The sequence below is a fragment of the Seriola aureovittata genome, chromosome 9 (assembly GCF_021018895.1).
Source record: "Seriola aureovittata isolate HTS-2021-v1 ecotype China chromosome 9, ASM2101889v1, whole genome shotgun sequence".
Classification (NCBI taxonomy): domain Eukaryota; kingdom Metazoa; phylum Chordata; class Actinopteri; order Carangiformes; family Carangidae; genus Seriola; species Seriola aureovittata.
In genome coordinates this window covers 26,247,533-26,268,141 of record NC_079372.1, presented here as the reverse complement: position 1 = coordinate 26,268,141, position 20,609 = coordinate 26,247,533, and the positions used below count along the sequence as shown (strand labels likewise).

The 20,609-nt window shown below is 40.5% G+C and overlaps 1 protein-coding gene across 1 annotated transcript; it reads right to left on the bottom strand.

Annotated features, from left to right (window-relative positions):
• Positions 1 to 330: 330 nt before the first annotated feature.
• sox18 (SRY-box transcription factor 18) lies at positions 331 to 8,380 on the bottom strand. Its single transcript, XM_056385845.1, has 2 exons — positions 7,560 to 8,380; positions 331 to 5,131 (listed from the first exon to the last, which is right to left on the bottom strand). The coding sequence occupies exons 1-2, from the start codon at positions 7,954 to 7,956 to the stop codon at positions 3,738 to 3,740; spliced, it is 1,791 nt and encodes a 596-aa protein (XP_056241820.1). The 5' UTR covers positions 7,957 to 8,380; the 3' UTR covers positions 331 to 3,737.
• Positions 8,381 to 20,609: the final 12,229 nt, after the last annotated feature.

Sequence of the window (20,609 nt, the reverse complement as noted above, 5' to 3'; positions counted from 1 at the left end):
CATTAGGAAAAAAGGTTTACAATTTTGACTGCAGTGAAACCTAAACCCACAACTGTTTGACTTTTTTTTAAATCATCTACCTATTTTATTTTCCTAATTGTAAGAAAACTTTTAATTGCTTCATTCTAAACTGAGTCAAATTGCCCTAGAGACTTGTCATGTGAAGAGCAATGTCAAATTCGTGATGAAACAAAATGAAATTCAAGGTTGTTAAATCACAAATATAATCTGCGGTTTAGAGTTTGCTGTGATGGGATGGAAGGTATGAAATGATGGGGACTACTTTTTGGGAAATTTGAACTTCTTGTTCCAGAGACTCAAATACCAAAGTGCAACCTCAGAAGTGTTTATTTTGTGAAATTATATTATAAAACAGAACAGATCCATTTACAGCCAACACACATTTTTTTCAAATATAAACAAAAACAAAACCATTTTCTACACTTAGACAATATAAAAATGATCCCTGTCAGACAGATTTAGAAGCATCACAGTGACACTTCTGGGAAAATCCTGCTTTTAATTTGTCGTTATATGACTGCTGAGAGAATGTCCTTTGTTTTAATCCCAAAAAAAATCTTGGGTGTTTCGTTTTCTTTTTTTTTTTTTTCAGATAATTATTACCAAAAGCCCGGAGTTATTGCACGACTCCAAAAATGCCTGTGTCTCTGATGTTCTTTGTGTGTCACAGTAAATTAAAATGGAAACAAGATTCTGTTTGGTGTCAACAGAAAAGAATGTCAAATGCAGATGTAGAAGTATTTTTTAATACTTTAAGCTTGAACTGCTGCTGCCCTGTGGCTCCGTCCTCCAGAGGAAATGTTTGGAAAAATCTACTGTTGCTCTGTTTTCAACCAATGGCAGCCACAAGGAACAGTGCGGTAAATATAACTGGTTTCACTGTACAAGATACTCGATTTTGTTCTACTGTTTCATGTACAAAAAAAGTATTGTCTGTAAGGACTAATGCAGAACAGATGCAGGATAAATTCTTGAAGAGAGACCTCTGCTTTTGTGCTCTGACTGTATACAAAACTATTACAGGATAGATGCTACATAAACACATACAGAGAGATCTTTACAGTGGCTGCAACTGTTGCTTTTTCATTTTCTCAGCACAAATAAAAACCATAAATTCTCATTTTAATTTCCAGCCATTTAGGTCAATAACACTGGTGTGGGAGGGAAAGTTTCTTTCTGATGACACTGGTAGAGCAAAGCATAAAATGTAACCCATTAAAGACCCATACAGATCTACAAGAGATCAATACAATTATAGATTTCCTTTCTAAGTTTATAATACATACATACACACAAAAGACCAGTGGAGACTCACTGCTCGAATGCCTTTATATTTGAATCATCTTCAAAGGAATAGTTTGACATTTAGGGAAATGTGCTTATTCACTTTCTTGCCAAGAGAGTGATGAGAAAATCAACATCACTGTCATATCTGTGGGATAAGTATAGAGCTGGAGCCAGGAAGCAATTAGCCTAGCTTAGCATTAAAACTGCAAGTAGATGGAAATTAACACCTTAATTATTTTATCCACACAAACAGAGAAATAAAACTGACAATTCATGGTTTTACATGGAGCTTCGTAGTGTAAATATTTCTTGACAAACAACAGCCAGAAGCAGTGATTGCATTTACACAACTCCGTCTATAACCACTCATTATCATTTTAAAGTTTCTGTTTGTTGTATGCATTAAACAAATTAAGTTTTAAAAAATGGTAACTATAAAAGATGGTGGAAGCATGGCTTTTTTGGAAATCTAGCCCCCCCCCCCCCGATTCCTGTCTTTATGCTAAGCTAGGCTAATCGCCTCTGGGCTCCAGCTTCATACTCAACACAGTCATGAGAGTGATATTGACCTTTTCATCTCACTCTCACCAAGGAAGAGAATAAGCATATTTTCCTTAAAATGTTGAATTGTTACTTTAAGAACAAATAAGAATCTATCAAACACCAAAAAATAAGCACAGGCCCTTCTGTACAAAACATATTTAAAATTATGGACATTTGACTTTTAATAAGTAGTGTTCCTTCTATACAGCTAAGACATTAAACCCAGTGCAAAGAGAACATTTCATAGTCTCAGTTTCTCCTTCACATACTGCCAGGAGGCATAGCATCTGTATCTATACAGTAAACGGCTACATCAAACCAAGGTTTCCAGAAATCAATAAGACCTGGAACTTGAACCATTATCCATGCATTTTTAAATGAAATCTAGAATAGTTTGTAACTGGAGTGGTCAAAGTGCTTACCAATATCTGGGAGTGTGGTGTTGCTTTTGCTTAATTTTGCATATTAGCAGACCTTAGACATTATGATATTTCAGAATCTTCCACACAAGACTTGGTCCAATAGCACTCAACTTGTAGAACTCAAACTTCGGTTATTTGTAGGGCTGAATTGCACTTTTTAACTTAAAACTACATTTTGTTTAAACAAGTGACATGTTTTTTATACCAGAGAGCCTCACTGGTTAAAAAGAATGATCTTTTAATCATCAACATATCTTTGTTTGCCAAGAAGCAAAGCAACTTAAAACTTCCAGATCTTGGCTTGGAGTTTGACATGAGGCCCTGTCATGGACTGAGAGATAGAGAGGGAATGGCAATTATCACGGTCAGAAAAAAACTCAACCCGGCTTGTAAAACATCCTGATAGTTTGTGGGAGACATCAGTGGTCTGGTCTGGGTCCATGCTTTTCCGACAACACTGCTGAGAGATACGTGGAGGCTGGACCAAGTCTCTCCCATCAAGTCTTTATTCTCTCTCTTCATCTCCCGAGTTTGTCCTTCATTGTGCTTCATTTTACCATTTATTTGAGATAAATTCATCTGACCTTTATGAAGTTCAGAAGAGATGAATGTGAGCTCGCTCCTGAGATGAAATTTCAACAATAATATGAGATGATCTTGAAATTTTGATTTACGAAAACATGGAATTTTCTGATGCCCAGAGTACGCACAGTGCAATGAAAGCAATCATTTTGCTAGCATAATCTTCATATAGCATGTACTGTCACCAGTGGGTTTAGAATGCAGGGAAAAAAATAAATGGAACAGGTAGGAGCTTTGTCTTGATCAAAGGTGCTTCATCACTCACTGATATCCCACATCCATGAATCCTTCCCCACTATGCAGCCACCAGAACAATTATCTGTATCTGCCCACCTTGAGTAGAAACACCTCGAGTCAAACTATTGCAGCATCTAAGCAGATCAATGCACTACCAACATGTTTTTTCTCTCTACTGTTCATTTAAATCTTCAGACAATATCTTGATCGAGATCTTCTATGCTGACTAAGTGAACGACTGTAGCCTGTAGCTCTCAAGGATAACTGGTTAGCTAGCTAGGTAGCTGTTCAATGTCATGTTGAAGAATTCATTAATCAATCTAAATATAAGCAATTATCATTTATATATATTTTTACTTCAATAACAGTGCCTTATTTGTCAGTTATGTGTTTTCCAGTTTGCAAAATTTAAAAAAAAACTGTGACTGTTGGTTCTACACAGCTCCAATAACCTTTGATTTAGAGACAAATTAACTTTTTAAATTAGAGTTGGAATCTATGGGAGATAAACAAAACATGACAATGACTTGATTTAAAGTATGAGCCAAAACTAACCTTCCTCATGCTTCCTCCCTATCATATTAACGATGGTTCAAATGAACCAAACCAAACTGTGCAGTATGCAAGGAGGTACATATGAGATATTTATCCAGTGATACAGGCACTGTAATAGACAGCACTGCTGGCATCAGAAAGAGCAGATATAAGAGGGCTGCTTCCTTCATCACATCCATTAGCACCACTCATAATGCTGACATCCCTGTTAATAATACTGCTAACACTGCTATTAATACTACCACCTATACTATTGCTACTGCGCCCACCCAGGACTTTGGACCCACCCCCACAGACCCCACCAAGTCCGAAGGCCTCCTCTCGATTCCTTCCAATATTCACATACTGGTCGAATTCGTGCCTGTCCACCTCGGACCAAAACTCAGCAGAGGAAGAGCCTAAATGGCCAGAGGACTCGGGGTTTGAAGGGTCTAAGTGCACAGGGGGAAGGAAAGTTGACGAGGGGATGGAGGATGAGCAGGAGGAGGGAGAGGTTTCTGGGGGAGGGGAAAGCTGCCCCAGGTGAGAAGGGGTGAAATGGGTAGCATTCGGGGCGCTGTTCCCATACATCTGACTGAAGTAGCTAGCAGGGGCAGTACTCAGGGGCGTTTGGTGGCATTTTATTGGTTCAGAGAGGCTGATGGAGGGCTGGGCGAAGGAAACAGGGGTGGGGGAGGTGGATAGAGATGGTGGGCACTTTACAGGACTCCTTAAGGCGATGTGGTGACTGGAGGCATGAGTAGGATTTAATCTGGAGTTGACCGAATTGACCAAAACTGAAGTGACAGAGCTCATGCTCGAGTTCATGTTTGACTCAACGGAACTCATTCTAGAGTCAATTCTCGAACTTCTACCTGGACTCAAACTGGAGCTCATACTGGTGCTTAAACTGGCACCAACACTCATTCCTGAACCCTGACCATGTGTCGCACCGTGTATGGAGTTATGGTGACTATGGTTGTTGTAGTGATGGCTATAATGTTGGTTATGAGGGTGAAGGTGGTGGTGGTACCCGCTCCAACCTCCCATCCCCACCTCTTCTTGCATGTGTTGGGGGAAAAACACAGATTCCCCGGCTCCATCTTCCAGAACATCCAGAGGGGACATCTCTGGAGTGGGCAGGCCATAGCTCTCCAGCTCTGGGTGTCCTGGACCCTGGAGGTCCCTGAAGTGCCCCAGAGAGGGCAGCAGGTGGTGGGGGTGATGGTGGTGAGCACCTGGATGTCCATATGCAGAACCTCCGGAGACACTTTCTGCACCCAAAGGGCTGAGGCCAGGACCTAATCCAAGGCCTGGTGCACCACCCTGGGCCAGGCTGTGAAGCAGAAGCCCCGGCTCAACCCGCTTGAGTTTCTTGGTGGTCTTTTTTCGGCGAGGCCTGTACTTGTAGTTTGGATGATCCTGGAGGTGCTGAACACGGAGTCGTTCTGCTTCCTCCACAAATGGTCGCTTGTCTGTGGCGCTCAGGGCCTTCCATGACTGACCTGAAAGGTTCAAGGTACATTATATTCATTATCGTAGGTTCTTGACCAAAGAAAGAAGGTACACAAAAAAAGCAGTCTATGAATCCCGCTGACAATCATTATTAAAGTCCTCATCATCATCATCATCATCAAATGTTAGAGGCATAACGAACAACCATTGTCATTATTGATTAATCTGATGGTTATTTTCTCGATTAATCAAGTAATCATTGAGCCTATAAAATGTCATTTATTTTTTGAGCCAACTAAAATTTTGAATTTTCTTAAGTGCAACATTGACATATTCAAATTACTTATGTCTAACAAACTGTTTACTGTCATAGAGGACCAAAAAAACCTGCAAATATTTGCATTATAGGAGCAGGAACCAGGTAAATGCAAACAGTTTTCCTTCAAAATAAAGAGTGAAAAAAATCACTGATTATCAATATTGTCTGTCGATCAACTACTTGATTAATTGACTAATTGTTTCAGCTCAAGTAGAACCCCTGTCAAAGCTAGAACAATCCTCTCTGGTTGTGCATCAGGATCTGAGAGGCCGCTAAAATGCTGATTTGAGATGGGTCCTCTGTAAAGCCTAAAACAGAAACAGTAAGGAAACACTTCTCAACATCTGTGTGTTCAAACTACTGAAATAAACACTGCTGATAATTCAGCCTATAAGATGTCCCACAAAGCTTAATTTTGTGGATGTAGTTAACATCACAGTCACTGCTTTAAGTGCTTATATTCCCAGTTCGTCTTCTGGTTGTCGACACCAGCAGCCTGGAGATTTGAGAGTCATTTTTCCTTTTCTTTATGGTTTGTGTTACAGAGCGGCTCACGTTGCAGATGAGCTCCAGCAGCAGACAGTGAGACCTGAGCAGTTCTCAGTGTAAATATGACACATTGTGTGATTGTGTGATGAAATAACAACAAGAACAAAATGTTGCTCTCCACAGTAACAGAAACAGAGGCCAGTAAAAGCTGCTACATGTGCTGTGTAATCTTCTGCACCCTTTGTTTTCTAACATGAAAATGTTTAGAACATATTTACAATACATAACAGTTTAGTTTAACTGAACATTAGTCAAATGATTATAATTTGATTGCTCATTTTTATTGAGAAACTGACTCTTGGAATTTAATAAATGAACTAAATGGTCTATGGTGCTTCATATTTACCAATATAACACAGCATTAGAACAATATTAACAATGCACTGTAACCTCTGACCCCTGACTCCATACGGCTGGCTCCTCATAAATATATACATATATATATATAAATTGGCCGGGCACAGTTTAAAGGCGGTTGCTGGACGAACAGCTTGCTGCTTGGGTTCATGCGGGTTAAAGTGGACTCCATAGTTTGATAAAACTTTGCCGTCTGGAACGTAATAAGCTCATGGATGGACAGTAGAGAAGTGAAGTTTCTAAAGACTTTTTGGATTTTTTTCTTCCACTTTGTCACTGAGGAAAATAAAAAATTTTCACACCTTTCAATGGAGTGTTTGATGGTGAAAATATAATTTTAATGTGGAGATGGACGTGTAAAATTTTATTTTAATTTTCGCACATTGCTTTAAATGTATGATGTGAAACAGTCCTGATATTGTTCAGCCAATAATTTCTTACAGATGTCGATTTACTGCTTCAGCAGTATACAGTAAAGATGTTAACACTTAAAAACTTCTACCGTAACTTACTTGTAATATATCATAAAATATATAATAAAATTGATCAACCGTAAATCTATAAACAAACAGAATTAGCAACTAATTGTTCAAATTTAGGGTTTGATTACAAAAGTATTAAACATTATGGAAGTGTATCAATTTAAGTCATATCTAAATTATTGATTATTTTCAACAGTTTTTTCAAAATAAGTAATATACATGTTGTGTAGCAATATAACTATGTATGCTGTCAGACATTTGAAAGGTAATTCTAATCTGATGCTCTGCATGGTTTTTATTAGTAATATTAGAGCCTCTGGGGCTATAAATGACTCAGATGGGTGGGGTTTGTCACACTGAGCAACACTGATCAAAGCAAAACTGCTCAAAAACTTGGTTGCAATTACATATTTGAAAGTAACTTAATAAAAGTGTTGTTCGATATGTTGGTTACGCTGATCAAAAGTGTTCAGGGCAAAGTTACCCAAAACCATTTTAAGACTAAGATGATCTTAGACCATATATCAAAGATCATCTGAGATGCTTTTGGAAGACTCTGCCCTGATGTGGTAGTTTACACACTTCAACAATGATGAAATAGATTTTTGAAAAATGTATTGAGGTGGGTCTGGTGATCCCCACAATTGTCTCTACTGATAAACCTATATAAAGCAGCTAACCCTAACCTGTCTGGTCAGAAAGCTTTGAAGTTCAAACAGTTTCAGATGTTTTTTTGCCCTGGTGAGACTTAAGTTTTTGTTGTTGTCTTACCGAGCATCTTGCTGAGCACAGCATTGTGCAGGTCAGGGTTCTGCAGGGCCAGTCGCTTCCTCTCATCTTTAGCCCACACCATGAAGGCATTCATGGGCCTTCGGATCCTCTGCTCAGCTGCCACGGCCTTCCCGTCAGCTGACACACCTCCTGCCTGGGTCAGGTCCGGACTCTGTCCTCCTGAACTGGGTGTCAGAGAAATCCTCGGTTCTGCTCTCCTCATGCTCCCGGGTCCGAGGACATCGGGAGAACTGCAATCCCCAGAGAGGGTCTGCTCAAAACCCATTTCGGAATCAGAAGCAGGACTCGGGGTTCTGGACGTCCAGGGGCCCCCGAGGGACACCCGGCTTGGATGCAGAAGAGTCTCTCTAGACAAGCTGGGCTCGGTTAAATTCATTCCAGAACCGGGCTCGGCCTCAACTTTTAGTCCAAGTGAAATTCTGCAAACGTCTGTCTCAGTATGTTGGGTTGCAAAGTTCTGGAAAAGATTTGTAACTCAAAGTGTTTCAGACGACAAAGAGAAAGATCAAAAGAGGAATTCGATGGATTTGAAGCACAAATCCCAAAGCAAAGCATCGAGATCTGAGAGGAGAGAGAAGAAGAGAAAGAAAGAGAAAACAAACAAGTTGTGGTGCAGGATATTCCCCCTGAAAATGATCCACAATGACTCTGCCTCTTTCTTTTCTTCACTCTTTTCTTTTTTCTAAAAGACAACAGTTCTTGTTTGGAGTGTGCGGTGCAGTGGTTTGTCCAAAGCTTGATTCCCCTTCGTCACTCAGGCTGTCCGACTCACTGTCTCTCTATCTGTCTGCCCTGGTTCAAAGTTTTGAAACTTGTGGCCAGATTTAACCAACCCACGCTGTGTATATATACCCCGCCCTGACCAATCAGATAAATATATAGCTGGGGATTTAACCAATGAGACGCCAGGTGGGCGCGAGGGGAAGGAACGAGTGTGTGTGGGAGACAGGGCAAAGGAGGGAGGGAGGGGGGTGGGGTGGGGGGGTTGGTCCAAACGTTGCCTCTCCCTCTTTCCTCCTCTGCGACCGCCACCCTTTCCTCCCCCCTAAAGCTTCGCATGCACTCACACACACACACACACACACACACACACACACACCCTGTCCGCCTGTACAGGGAGATGTAATCAGAGAGGTTCCATTGTTTCTGCCCAACTGAGAGTGGAGATTCTCACACACACACATATACACACTCACACGCGCGAATATACACACTAGAGACACACTAGCATGCAAACAGAGGAAGGCACACACACATACACACACGCACACACACATGCACACATATATAAATGCACAAATACATACTCTAACACACATGCATGAAACGACATTTAAATGAGAGATAGACAACTAATGAGAGAAGAAACATGAGTACACACACACACTAGAATGTGTTTCTATATGTGTTAGCGTGGGCTTACAGTGTGTGTGTGTATGTGTGTGTATAAGTATGCGTGTGTGTGTGTATTTGAGGGTAGGACAGCGGTAACACAGTCGACCACAGTCCCAACCAGAGCAATTAGTGGCTGAACTTAACAACAACTCATTGGGGGAGGGGGGGGGTTGATGGATGGATGGGGGGGTGGTTTGGGTGAGGAGAAGGGGCAGTTGCTGAAAAAAGATACTCAGCTGAACTTAAATGCTCCGTAAGCTAGAATGTAGCAGTGGTTGCATGTGGTGATTGAAGGATTTGTTGATTGATCAATTATTCGAGTGACAGAAAGTTCATCAGCAACAATTTTGATAATTGAGTTTCATAATTTACTCTTTTCTGCTTTTCAGTGGTTTATATCTCTGTGAACTGAAGATCTTTGACTTTTGGATTCTACAAAACAAATAACAAAGATGTCCAACACTGACTCTGTGAAATTGTGATTCTTTTTTTTTTTTTCTTTTACAATTTTATGACATTTTATTAGATTGAATGAACTAAGGAGAAAAAGAACAATTCAGTTGAGTTGTAAGTTGTTTTTTAATGTATCAGTTAACATACCTGACCACTGTCCCGCATCACATACTGAAGGTGTACTGCGGTTGGATACAGATTCAGTGAACACGTCGTGTCACATGTCATGTTGTTGTCATGAAAAGTTACCTGTTCATTGTACAGGAGGAAAAAAAAAGAGTCGACACATTAAGACGTGGGGCGTTCATGTGCTGCTCAGAGGTTCTGAAAATCAGAAACATGACAGCGTTGCATTCATGAGCTACTCTAAGCTGTGGGAAAACTGATGGCAGAGGACACAGTATGATGGGATTTTTGGCAGATCATTAGATGAAATATTTTGCTGTAATTTAAATAATAAATAGAAATAGAAATACATAAAACCCTTTTTCTGTCTACTACAAAGTCCTGAGTTCTTAACACAGCTACTGAAGTGAATCTGGAAGGAGAAACTGTTGTTTTAACATGAATATTATATGTGGTGCGTTTGTCTGTCTGCCAAGGACATGCCCCCCACCCCAACCCCCTTCCTCCACCACAATATAATTACCCCCTGCACACACACACACTCACACATACACACACGCACTTACTTTCCTCCCCACGCCCAGCTCCAGGGGAGACTGCTGTGGCGTCTCAGAGCCTCCTGCTCAACCAACCAGGAACTACTCCCACTTACCACTGCTGTCCCAGGCTCCCTGTGTGTGTGTGTGTGTGTGTGTGTGTGTGTGTGTGTGTGTGTGTGTGTGTGTGTGTGTGTGTGTGTGTGTGTGTGTGTGTGCGTATCTGCTACATCTTTATGTCTTTATGTCATTGTTTAAATTGAGTCTCAAGCACCTACTTATAGCTCCGTTTTGAGCTGATATGAACCCATGTGCCCCTGAAGTGTCAGCACATATTATATTCTCTTATTGTATAGAGGAACTATTGTAAAATCATCAGGTATAAAGAAGTGCAATAGTTGTGGATCTGAAAGTTTGAAATTTGTCCTGGATTTTGTTCTAATTTCACTTTGACGTTACAGTTTGTAGAATAGTTGGATTCATATATTCAAGTTTTCTTTATGTAGCGTAGCCAGTGATAGTGTTTTACTCTGTTCTGCATGGATTCTCTGTGTGGCAATTAAAGGGATTTTTTTTTAAAAAAGCACACACTGAAAAAAGTGAAAAACTTGCAACTGAATTAAAAGTTTGAATATGGTAAAATGATAAAAGCAATACATACTTTTCAATACAACAATATGGGAAAAATAACCTAGTTATCCTTGAAAATCTACACTCACTGAGATCTGATCATTGCAGGTAGCCTACAGATATATGGAGCTGTGGAATCATTTTAAAATTTTAAATTAGCCAAAGAATCCAATTTCAGGTTCTGTTGAAGTCTGTTCCATCTCAGTGGAGCAAAACTTTTAAAGGAATAGTTCAAAATTTTGGGAAACTTAAATATCTATTTTCTTTCTGTCAGTGAATTAAGAGGATTTATATCACTCTGACAACATTTGAGGCTTTCGGGGGACTTGTGTGGTCAAAAATTCTTGCTGAACAACAAACAAACAAACAAACAAACAAAAACACAAAAAAAGTTTAGTAAATTCCAAAACCAATGCCCACTAACCGTACCTGCATCCTGCGCTGTAGCCATCCGCCCACCAGTATGAAATTTGACCTGAAACCACATCATTTTCACATTTCTGTTTTTCTATGGCTCAAACCAAAAAGATACAACAGAAAGAAACAGGCTAATTGCTTCCAGTGATTGTGCTAAGCTAAGTCACCTTCCAGCCTCAGCCCCAGTAGAGCCGTCCCCAAATCAGGATTTTCCTAGTCAACAAAGAGTTGGCTCTTCTGTTCATCTTTGGGATTCTAATTTGTGTGTGCTTGTTTTTAGGTTCATTTCTTATAAATGTCTTCAATACACCTAAACATATGAGAAATATATCATTCACTCTCCTGTGTCATTTCAGTTCACCTGCCCCGCACACTGTGGAGCATCTCTCCTGTGAGGCTGCTGTCAGTGCTGTCAGCCAAACACTATTACACTGGATGGCGGTAGCATGCTAGCTTAGCATGCCAGTATGGTAGCATCTGTAAAGTCATGGCATCAGGTTTCATCCTCTGTGGACCATGAATCTGCAAAAGATTCCATGGCAACCCATCGAATAGTTGTTGAGATATTTCCCTCCAAAAACTGAGCAGAGGAAGCAGTAGATGGCCTGAAGTGTTCTTCACTTTCCCCTCATCTGTTATGTTCTTATATCAGGACACCACAGAGTTCATTATCACTTCATGTCCCATCCACTGTGTGGATGTTACATCAAAACAAGAGGGAGTGTGTGTGTGTGTGTGTGTGTGTGTGTGTGTGTGTGTGCGTGCGTGTGTGTGTGTGTGTGTGTGTGTGTGTGTGTGTGTGTGTGTGTGTGTGTGTGTGTGTGTGTGTGTGTGTGTGCGTGTGTGTGTATGTGACAGTGTCGTGGCACCACACCTTTGCCACAAAGGAAATTTGGCAGTGACTCCAGACTTTGTGGCGAGAAAGAAAAGAGAGAGAGAGAGAGAGAGAGAGAGAAAGAGAGAGAGAGGGAGAGGGGAGGACATGGCAAGAGGGACATTTTTCCTTACAACTTCTGATAATACACACACACACACACACACACACACACACGTGTGCACACACACACACGTGTGCACACACACACACACACTGTCACACACAAACACAAACAAACACGCACCCACTTTCTGGACAAGAACCCAAGACACAATGGCATCGTAATGGGTGTGTTTACTAGTGTGTGTGTGTGTGTGTGTGTGTGTGTGTGTGTGTGTGTGTTTATGTGTGGGAGAGGTCATGTTCACACACCGTTCTATTTTCGAATGCGCTGAAGGAGGGAAGTGTGTGTGATGATGGATGGGAGACACACACACGCAAACACACATACACACCGTTAACACGGGTCGCTGCGGGAATCCCCCACCTCTATCACCCACTGACACACTCACACACACACACACACACACACACACACACACGCACACACAGTTGCATAATGTGCAAACTGCACAAAAGAATCACCAGACACTTGCATATGCATACAATACACTTCATTTGTATGACCTTTGACCTTTACAAATTGGACTTTATATTTGAAGCTAAAGTGATCCACACAACAACTATCTGTGTCATGGTCACTAAAAGTTCTTGACTCTAATTTGCTTGAAGGTGCAGATTAACTTTTAGTAACTGGACACCTATGATGCAGGTGTTTGCACTTCTAAATCAATGTGCCAGTAACAGTAGGTAAAGATAGCAAGATAGGATTTCAAATCAATTAATGATAGGAGTATCACCATCTTAGTTTAGCATGTTACCAACATCTGTAACATCTGCTAATTAGTACAAAACAAAAAGTACAGCTGAGACTGATGGGAATGTCATTGGTTTTGCAATTATTTGTTCATGAAGCAACGTACTGGATAAATTAAAATTTTGACTTGATGATTAGAAATCACTAAGTGATTAAAATTATTTCTGAAGGGACCATGAATGTGTGCACCATATTGAATGACAATCTTTCCAATAGTTGTTAAAATATTCCACAAAAAAAAAAAAGTCATCCTCATGGTGGAGCTAGAGGAAAAGCCAGGGATCACGAGAGTCAGTAGGGATCATCCTCTGAGAGACATGAATGTCTGCACAAGATTTCATGGCAATCCATCCAGCAGTTGGTCTGGACCAAAGTGGTCCTTTGAAATATCCTTCTGGGATTCTTCAGCATGGCTAAAATATGGTTAAGGAATAAAAAGTATCACATCGTATACCGTGCCGCACTGTCACCTCACAGTAAGAAGGTTCTGGGTTTGAACCTGCTGGCCAGCAGAATCCTTTCTCTGGGGAGTTGGCATGTTCTCCCCATGTCTGAGTGGGTTTCCTCCAGGTACTCTGGCTTCCTCTCACAACCTAAAGACTCTGGTGACTCTAAATTGCCTGAGAGTGTGAATGGTTGTTTGTCTTTATATGTCAGCCCTGTGACTGACTGGCGACCTGTCCAGAGTGTACCCCACCCTCACAGGAATGATCTTCATTAAGTCACATGTGTGGCATTCCTTCAAAACAGATGAAATACAATGACATAAAAACACATAATTAGGTGTGAACTGCTTTATAGGTTCCAAAAACTGGAAAAAGTACAGAGCCAGTGTTTTGGGTGTGTTGATGACAGCGGACGACCTACATCGTGGACAAACCAACATTAAACTACATAAAGTTTATTTTTGAAAGCTCTGGTCATTTTATTTCCAGTTTTGAATGTTGCAACCTGCTGACACTGCATGAACAAACTTTGTTACATTCTGTTTTTTTGGTAATTATCCTTTTTACTTTGGTGTGCTGAGTGGGCTCAGCACACCAAAGTTTCCAAGTTTCACGATCCCATGAAACCCATTCAAAACCCACTGTACAATTCAAAAGGTGCTGCGCAATGAGAAAATGAGGTTGTTTTTTTTTTTTTTTTTTTGGATTTCGCTTGTGTTAGATGTCGCCATGGTCATTTATGTGTTTATATGTGATGTTTTATGATTCAAAAATGCAAGGGTGTGATTGAGAAAATTAACATTTTTTTTTCGGAAAGTTCCCCTTGAACTGGAGGTTTATACAAAGCTTCACATGCTGGTTTGGTTTCAGGGTCCTGGAGTGTCTGACAGTCAATCCAAACTCTGATTGAATAATTTCATAAATATCAGACCATGTGTGAAAATGAGATTGTTTTTCCAAACAGCTGCAAAGGCTGATAATAAACATTTTTATTTTTCCCTTTTGGAGACACAGTAACAGTATGAAAACATCTGTTGCTCAGACTCCATGGCTGAAACAAATACTTTTCAGACAGTCTTGTTGTCTTTGTATTTGAAGAATTTAACTCGGCATTGGAACCATTGTATCTCTGTCAAATTCACATTTGAAGAAAATATTTACCTGTTTATTCCGACATGAACATTGGATCTTAAATCAACGATGACAAAAAATACTGTGTATCACACAAGGAGGGCTTCTCGTCTGGCGCCAACAGCAGGGTGAGATTTGTGGTCTTGAGTGCCATACGTCAACAACTATTGGATGGATTGCCATGCAGTTTGGTGCTGACATTCGTGCCCCTCTAGGATGGATTTGTTGAGCTTTACTTTTCCTCTTGTGCTATTATCAGGTAAAATTTTCATTTGTCCTATACTTTGTTTTATGACAAAATACCTACAAAATAAATGACCTTCCCATCAGCCTCAGCATTGGTTTGTGTATGGTGCTATATAGAGCATGTCAGCATGCTAAAATGCTAAACTAAGGTGACGAACATGTTAACCTGTCACAATTCAGTCCTTAGTTCATTCTTTACCTATTTTCACTAACTGTCCCGTCACACCGCCCATACTCCTCTGCTCACCTGTTCCGCATTCCCTGATTAGCTCCCTGTTCCTTTTCCACCTGCACCTTAACAGATAGTCTGTCATGCCATCCCACCTGTAGCTTTCCAGTCTTTTCTGCATGTGGACTTTGCCTGTTGTCTGCCTCCTTCTTGCCTTTGTTTCCTGACTTCCTGTGTCCGACCCCCGCCTGTCCACTGACATTGGCCCCTTGTACTATCCCTCACCTGCTCCTGCCTGCATTACTTTTTACTAAAGGTGATCTCTTTGAACGTTCACCACTATAAATCAGAGTTCAGCCTCACAGAGCATAGCTGTAAACTCTTAGTCTCGTTTTCTGTCACTGATCTGTATATCTTTTTAATGAATGTTGTTGTCTTGCCGGCGGCGGACATTTTTGAAGCGCTCAAAGCAGGTAATTTAGGTTTTATACATTTCTTCCTCCTATTGTTTGAGATCTGGCAGTTATTTGAGTAACAACTATGGTCTAATAATAGATTCTATCTCTATGACGGGTATCAGTTAAAACTGTCCAGTCATATTGTCCTTGATGCAAGAAAGACATTGTGTGTCAGGCATTCAGCCTGGCACTCCTCAGAGACTGTGAGCAGGTAGAAACACACTCACCAGCTCTCTTTCTATCTTAATCTTAAAGTGCAACTAACCCAGAGACAGTCAGCATCCGGTTGCACTGTCAGCTATCCGTCTGTCTCTCTGCCTGTCTATTCATAGCCCAGCAGCAGAGCTTATCATTTCTTATCCTGTAATTAATGCACTGCAGCACCACAGGACAATATATGACCTTTCCCACTGAACACAACGCCTCTGTTCTCCAGTCAAACACTTGTTTTTGTCTCTCATCGCTTGTGTCCCGTTGTCTTCTCACTGCCCCTGTCATTTTCTTTCTTTCTTTAAGTGACTCTCACGCTAGTGCTCTCACACACACACACACACACACACACACACACTGCCTCCTTGACAGAAATATTCAGATTTTTTTTTTTTTTTTCATCCTTTTCTTCAGATCTCTTCCCAATTCTCAGGAAGTCTCAGGATATCAGGAAACTGATGCCTTTTCTCAGAACTGGCCACGCACACATAGACGTACAGGAAGGCAAGCAGTAGGGGTCAGGAGATAAAAGAGAGATGCATTATGGGAGGTGACCGGCGGGCCATGTGATGTCATGATCGGGATTATATGTGTCATCATTTAATGATAGGTAGATCAGTGACTCAGTGGTTAGAGCTGTGACCTTAGATACAAAGCCCTAGGTTCATGTTTCGGTCGTGGTCCTTTTTGCTGTCACAGGGTTTCATTTGTTTTTCCAGCTTAAAGTACGACACAGTCATACACACTTTCAAAATGCAGTGTGTTTCAGGTTCCTCGCGAGCCTGTCCCATTATTCTTTATGGGAGAACGTCTGGCATTTTGTCCTATTTTAGTAAAAGTATACATCAGATCTCTGCCAAGAGTCATAGCATACCAGTCCTCCTGATTACAAGTGTATGTGGCGCCAAAAATGTGGTGGTAACAGGAAACAAATAAAGCAGTCAGAATGTGGGGATACAGTATATATATATAGTAAATGCTGCTGACATTTCCAACATATAGTTGAGTGTACGGTTGGGAATTAAAGTAAAATATAATGGATTAACATACTTGTGTGACAGTCATGGTGCCTGCTGGTATTCTATATTCCACAGAAGACACTTGGAGACGTTTACATAGATGTGATTAGCAGTTTGGAGATGGACAGACAGGAAGTGTTAGCTCACCAGCCGCTTTAAATTACAAACCTCTGCTGAGCTGCTGAGTTATTCATTAAAGTCTCTTCATGAAGGGGAGTTCTCATTCAGCAACCGCATCAGCCATATGAGCTTAAGCTCTGTCATCCCCTGTCAAACTGCACCACGCTGCCTAATAACAGGTTAAAGGTTAAAAGTTTGCATCTCTGTATCGTCTGGGAAAATGTGACTGTGTGAAGGAATAATTAACACTCTGCTTTCCCTAATAACCACTGAAGAGGCCCAGTGGTTTAACTGTGGTTAGACTTTCAATGGATATGAGGAGTCAAACGCGTCCATCCATTGTCTATACCGGTTTATACATATAGACAGCTAACCATTCCCACTAACATCCAAACCTACGGGCAATTTCTCTTTTGTTTTTTTTAGCCGAGGGTGCAGAGAGTCAGTGGACAAATCAAAAATGGGTTAAAAATGTGTTAAACATGGACTAAAAAGGTCAAAAGTGGATACTGGCTGTCTGGAGTTGAAGGCTGGTGCATGCTTCAAATGTTTTAATGGGAATAATGAAGCGACTCTTTCAGAAAGTTTTTCCTTGTGTTGCATTAAGTTGTTTATATGAAAAGTTACAGAAGAAGATGGGTTAAGAATGATTTTAATAAAAAAAAATAAATAAAAAAAAGAGCTTGCGAGATAACATCCAATCCTAGGTGCTTTCACACCTCCGAACACCTGGCCCACTCCTCTGTGAAGAGGACCTTCTTGTTGAATATGAAGTTTTGGAAAGTCACAAAAACTGTCAAATGAACAGTGTCTATCACACATGACCACATCTGGTATCAAGTATTTTAATCACTATCTTATTTCTAACAGAGAAAAAAGCCGTGTCTGTAGGTCAGAAGGGATTCCAGTGAAGAGTGACTCGGCTGCATCGTGTGATCTAGAGATTTGGTGAGAATGGACAGAAAAAAACATTGTTGATAGTGATATTGACACTATACCAGCAACATTACATAAAACTGACACCTTTCACTATACTTTCAATGTCCAACACAGACATGAAAAAAATATAAACATATGTTTTTAACCATTTCAACAGCTGCATGTGGAGACAGTGGAGGCCACATGCACTACACAGAGATGCAGAGGTGGCTGTTACTGTGGGCTCAGCACTACGAGCAACACCTACATTTACATTAAATTTACATTGCAAAGTTAAAATAAAACATAGGGTTAAAGTAACTTGTGGTAGGTATTGGCAACTTATTGACATTTTATTGACTAAACAACTGATCAGATACTCGAAAAGATAGTTGATATATTAATAGTAGTAACATTGATTAGCTGCATCCTCAGAGTATTGATCAATTCAGTATCTTTAGAAAGATAAGTTGTGGAATCAGATACAACAACTTACATGAGCAGCCCTTAATGGTCACTAGGTACAACTTGTTTTGTGTGAACTTTCCTCTGATGAATGGCTCCATTAAAACTAAACACACATTCTCACTATATATAATGTAAATTACTAGCTACATTTAAACTGTTTAGGTACTCATTATAACAAAAAAATGGGTAACTTCAAGATGGTGAAATATGAACACTGTCAAGGCTGCAGTAAACTAAAGTATCAACATTGTTAGAAAAATATGGAACAGTCATATTTCACATGTTCATACTGCATACCCGGCATTTCCAAACTATTTTCACACAGAGTCCTTAAACATGTTTGCAGTGCAATTCTTTGTAACCTCACTCTGCGTTGAGCCGCATGTTTCTGGCCTCCCTCACACACACATTCCTTCAGACTGGTATGAGCCACTGACCTGCCAGCAGAACACTTCTTGATTTCTGGATTACACGTATTCATATTCATATTCAGTCATATTCAGGTTTTTCTGGAGTAACTGTGTTAAAGTGTATAAGTGTTAAAGACTGTGAGGTTAGTAGAGTGAATTTTAGTCTCTCAATGAACAACAGTGTTTTGTGTGAGAAGCATCCTGACACTAAATGGCTAACAAAGGCGGGAAAACTGCAAACAAAGTTAAGTGGACACTGGCGCATTCACTCTGGGTGATCCGTCCAAAAACAGCCCAGATGAGAATTAGTCTCAAAGTGATAATTGAGGTTACTCCATGTGTTGTGTAAGGGAATCTATAGTCAGTCTGCAGTGCATTTGGATCAGCGCACTGCCAGTTCCCAAATTCACAAGTCGTTTTTCATCCAGTTCGCAGTTTGGGTCAAACCCCCACTAAGCTTGGCATCCCTGCAGTGTCACAGTCATCGCAACATACACAACAAGCACGAGGTGAGGCCAATAGCTGTTTTTCTGCAATAATGTGAATATACAATCATGGGGCCATGAGTTAGGGAAGATTTTTCTCTCTTAGATCTTTCTACAGCAGAGGCAGACGTGTTTATTATTGGTCAAAGAATCGCAGCTTTATATAAGAAACATTTCCTAGTTAGAGCCTGATGATGAAGTCAACATTGAGCCCCGCAGCTCTACGACCAAGAGTAACCCCTGTCATCACCGCTGCAGCTTCATCAACAGGAGTGCTGCTTACAAAAGCAGTATAACCATTTATTAAGGTTTATGTTCCCCAGTTTATACGTTCAAAATAGCCTCTTGTCACAGAGGGAGCTGCTCTGATAAATACACGTTCTGGCTTTGTCGCTGCTATTTAGTGCTGTGTTTGCAACCACATCAGTTGTGTTTTTTGTGTTGTGTACTGCTTTGATTTGTTTCCACGTGTGGGACTTCGAGCAGTTACAGCTTTAAAGCATATGGAGAAAACTGAGAGGCTGCCAGTTTGGATCTTACTCAGCATTTTGAAGGGTGGGAGTTGTCACATCATTAACTGCCGCTGTTACTTTGAGCAAAGCAGTTTAGCACTTTGTAAACTCAGAGTTCGATAAGTGCAATGTTATAAAGTTTCTGATTATTATCGTTGAAAAATTCAGAAGAGCAACATCTTCAAAACTTATTTTAAAAAATATGTTTTAGCTGATTGACCTCCCATTTTAATGATGTCCTGCTCTGATAGTAGGTCAAGAGGTTTTCAACACTGCTTTCACACGTACACATTGAAACCGAAGCAATGAGTCTGTGCAACATTTCACGTATTCGCTCTTTGTTTCATAAACAAACCAGGGCCTGTTTAGTCTGTACGTTTCCACTTATCTTATTTTTCCCATTTTTCTCCTCTTTACTTCTGCTAACAACAACTTTCTGTAAACTCCCCACATTTTTTCTGACTCGTGTTCATTTCCGGCAGCAACCGAATATCTTCTGTCCATCAGAAGTGATTCTGAACAAGAGAAAGAGAGAGAGAGAGAGAGAGAGAGAGAGAGAGAGAGAGAGAGAGACTGCAATGCACACAAGACAAAAAAAAAACCCAAAAAAATGAAAAGAGGGAGGGGGTGAAACAAGTGGGACTTTGGATTGTTTGGCACAACGAAAAGGAGTTGGGTGGGAGATAAAGTGTTTTTTCTTTTTCTTTTTGTGGTGTATGAGTGAAGTCTATTTTTTTCTTTTGTGGTGTGTGTAAAGTGTGGGGTTTTTTTTCTTTTGTGGTGAGTCTGTGGGAACTGCTGAATGAGATGGAGTGATTCCTGAAGTCAATGCTATCAGCCTTAGACACACTCAAACACTGGCCCTGGTTCAGAGGGGAGGAGGAGGTGGGGGACGATAAGGACTGGGATGGGGCCGATGGTGGCTCGGGGGTGATAAGGAGTAGGATGGGGCTCGTAAACTGCATGGAATTTGATCTTGATACCAAAACGCACCAATACAAAAGAGGAAAAACAGTCAGAGTTTAGGATCTGACCTGAGTTCAAATCCTGTCACTAGAATGCTGGATTATCTTTTGTTTTCTATTTGTGTCTTATAGTTTCTATAATTTCTCCATTTTAAATGAGT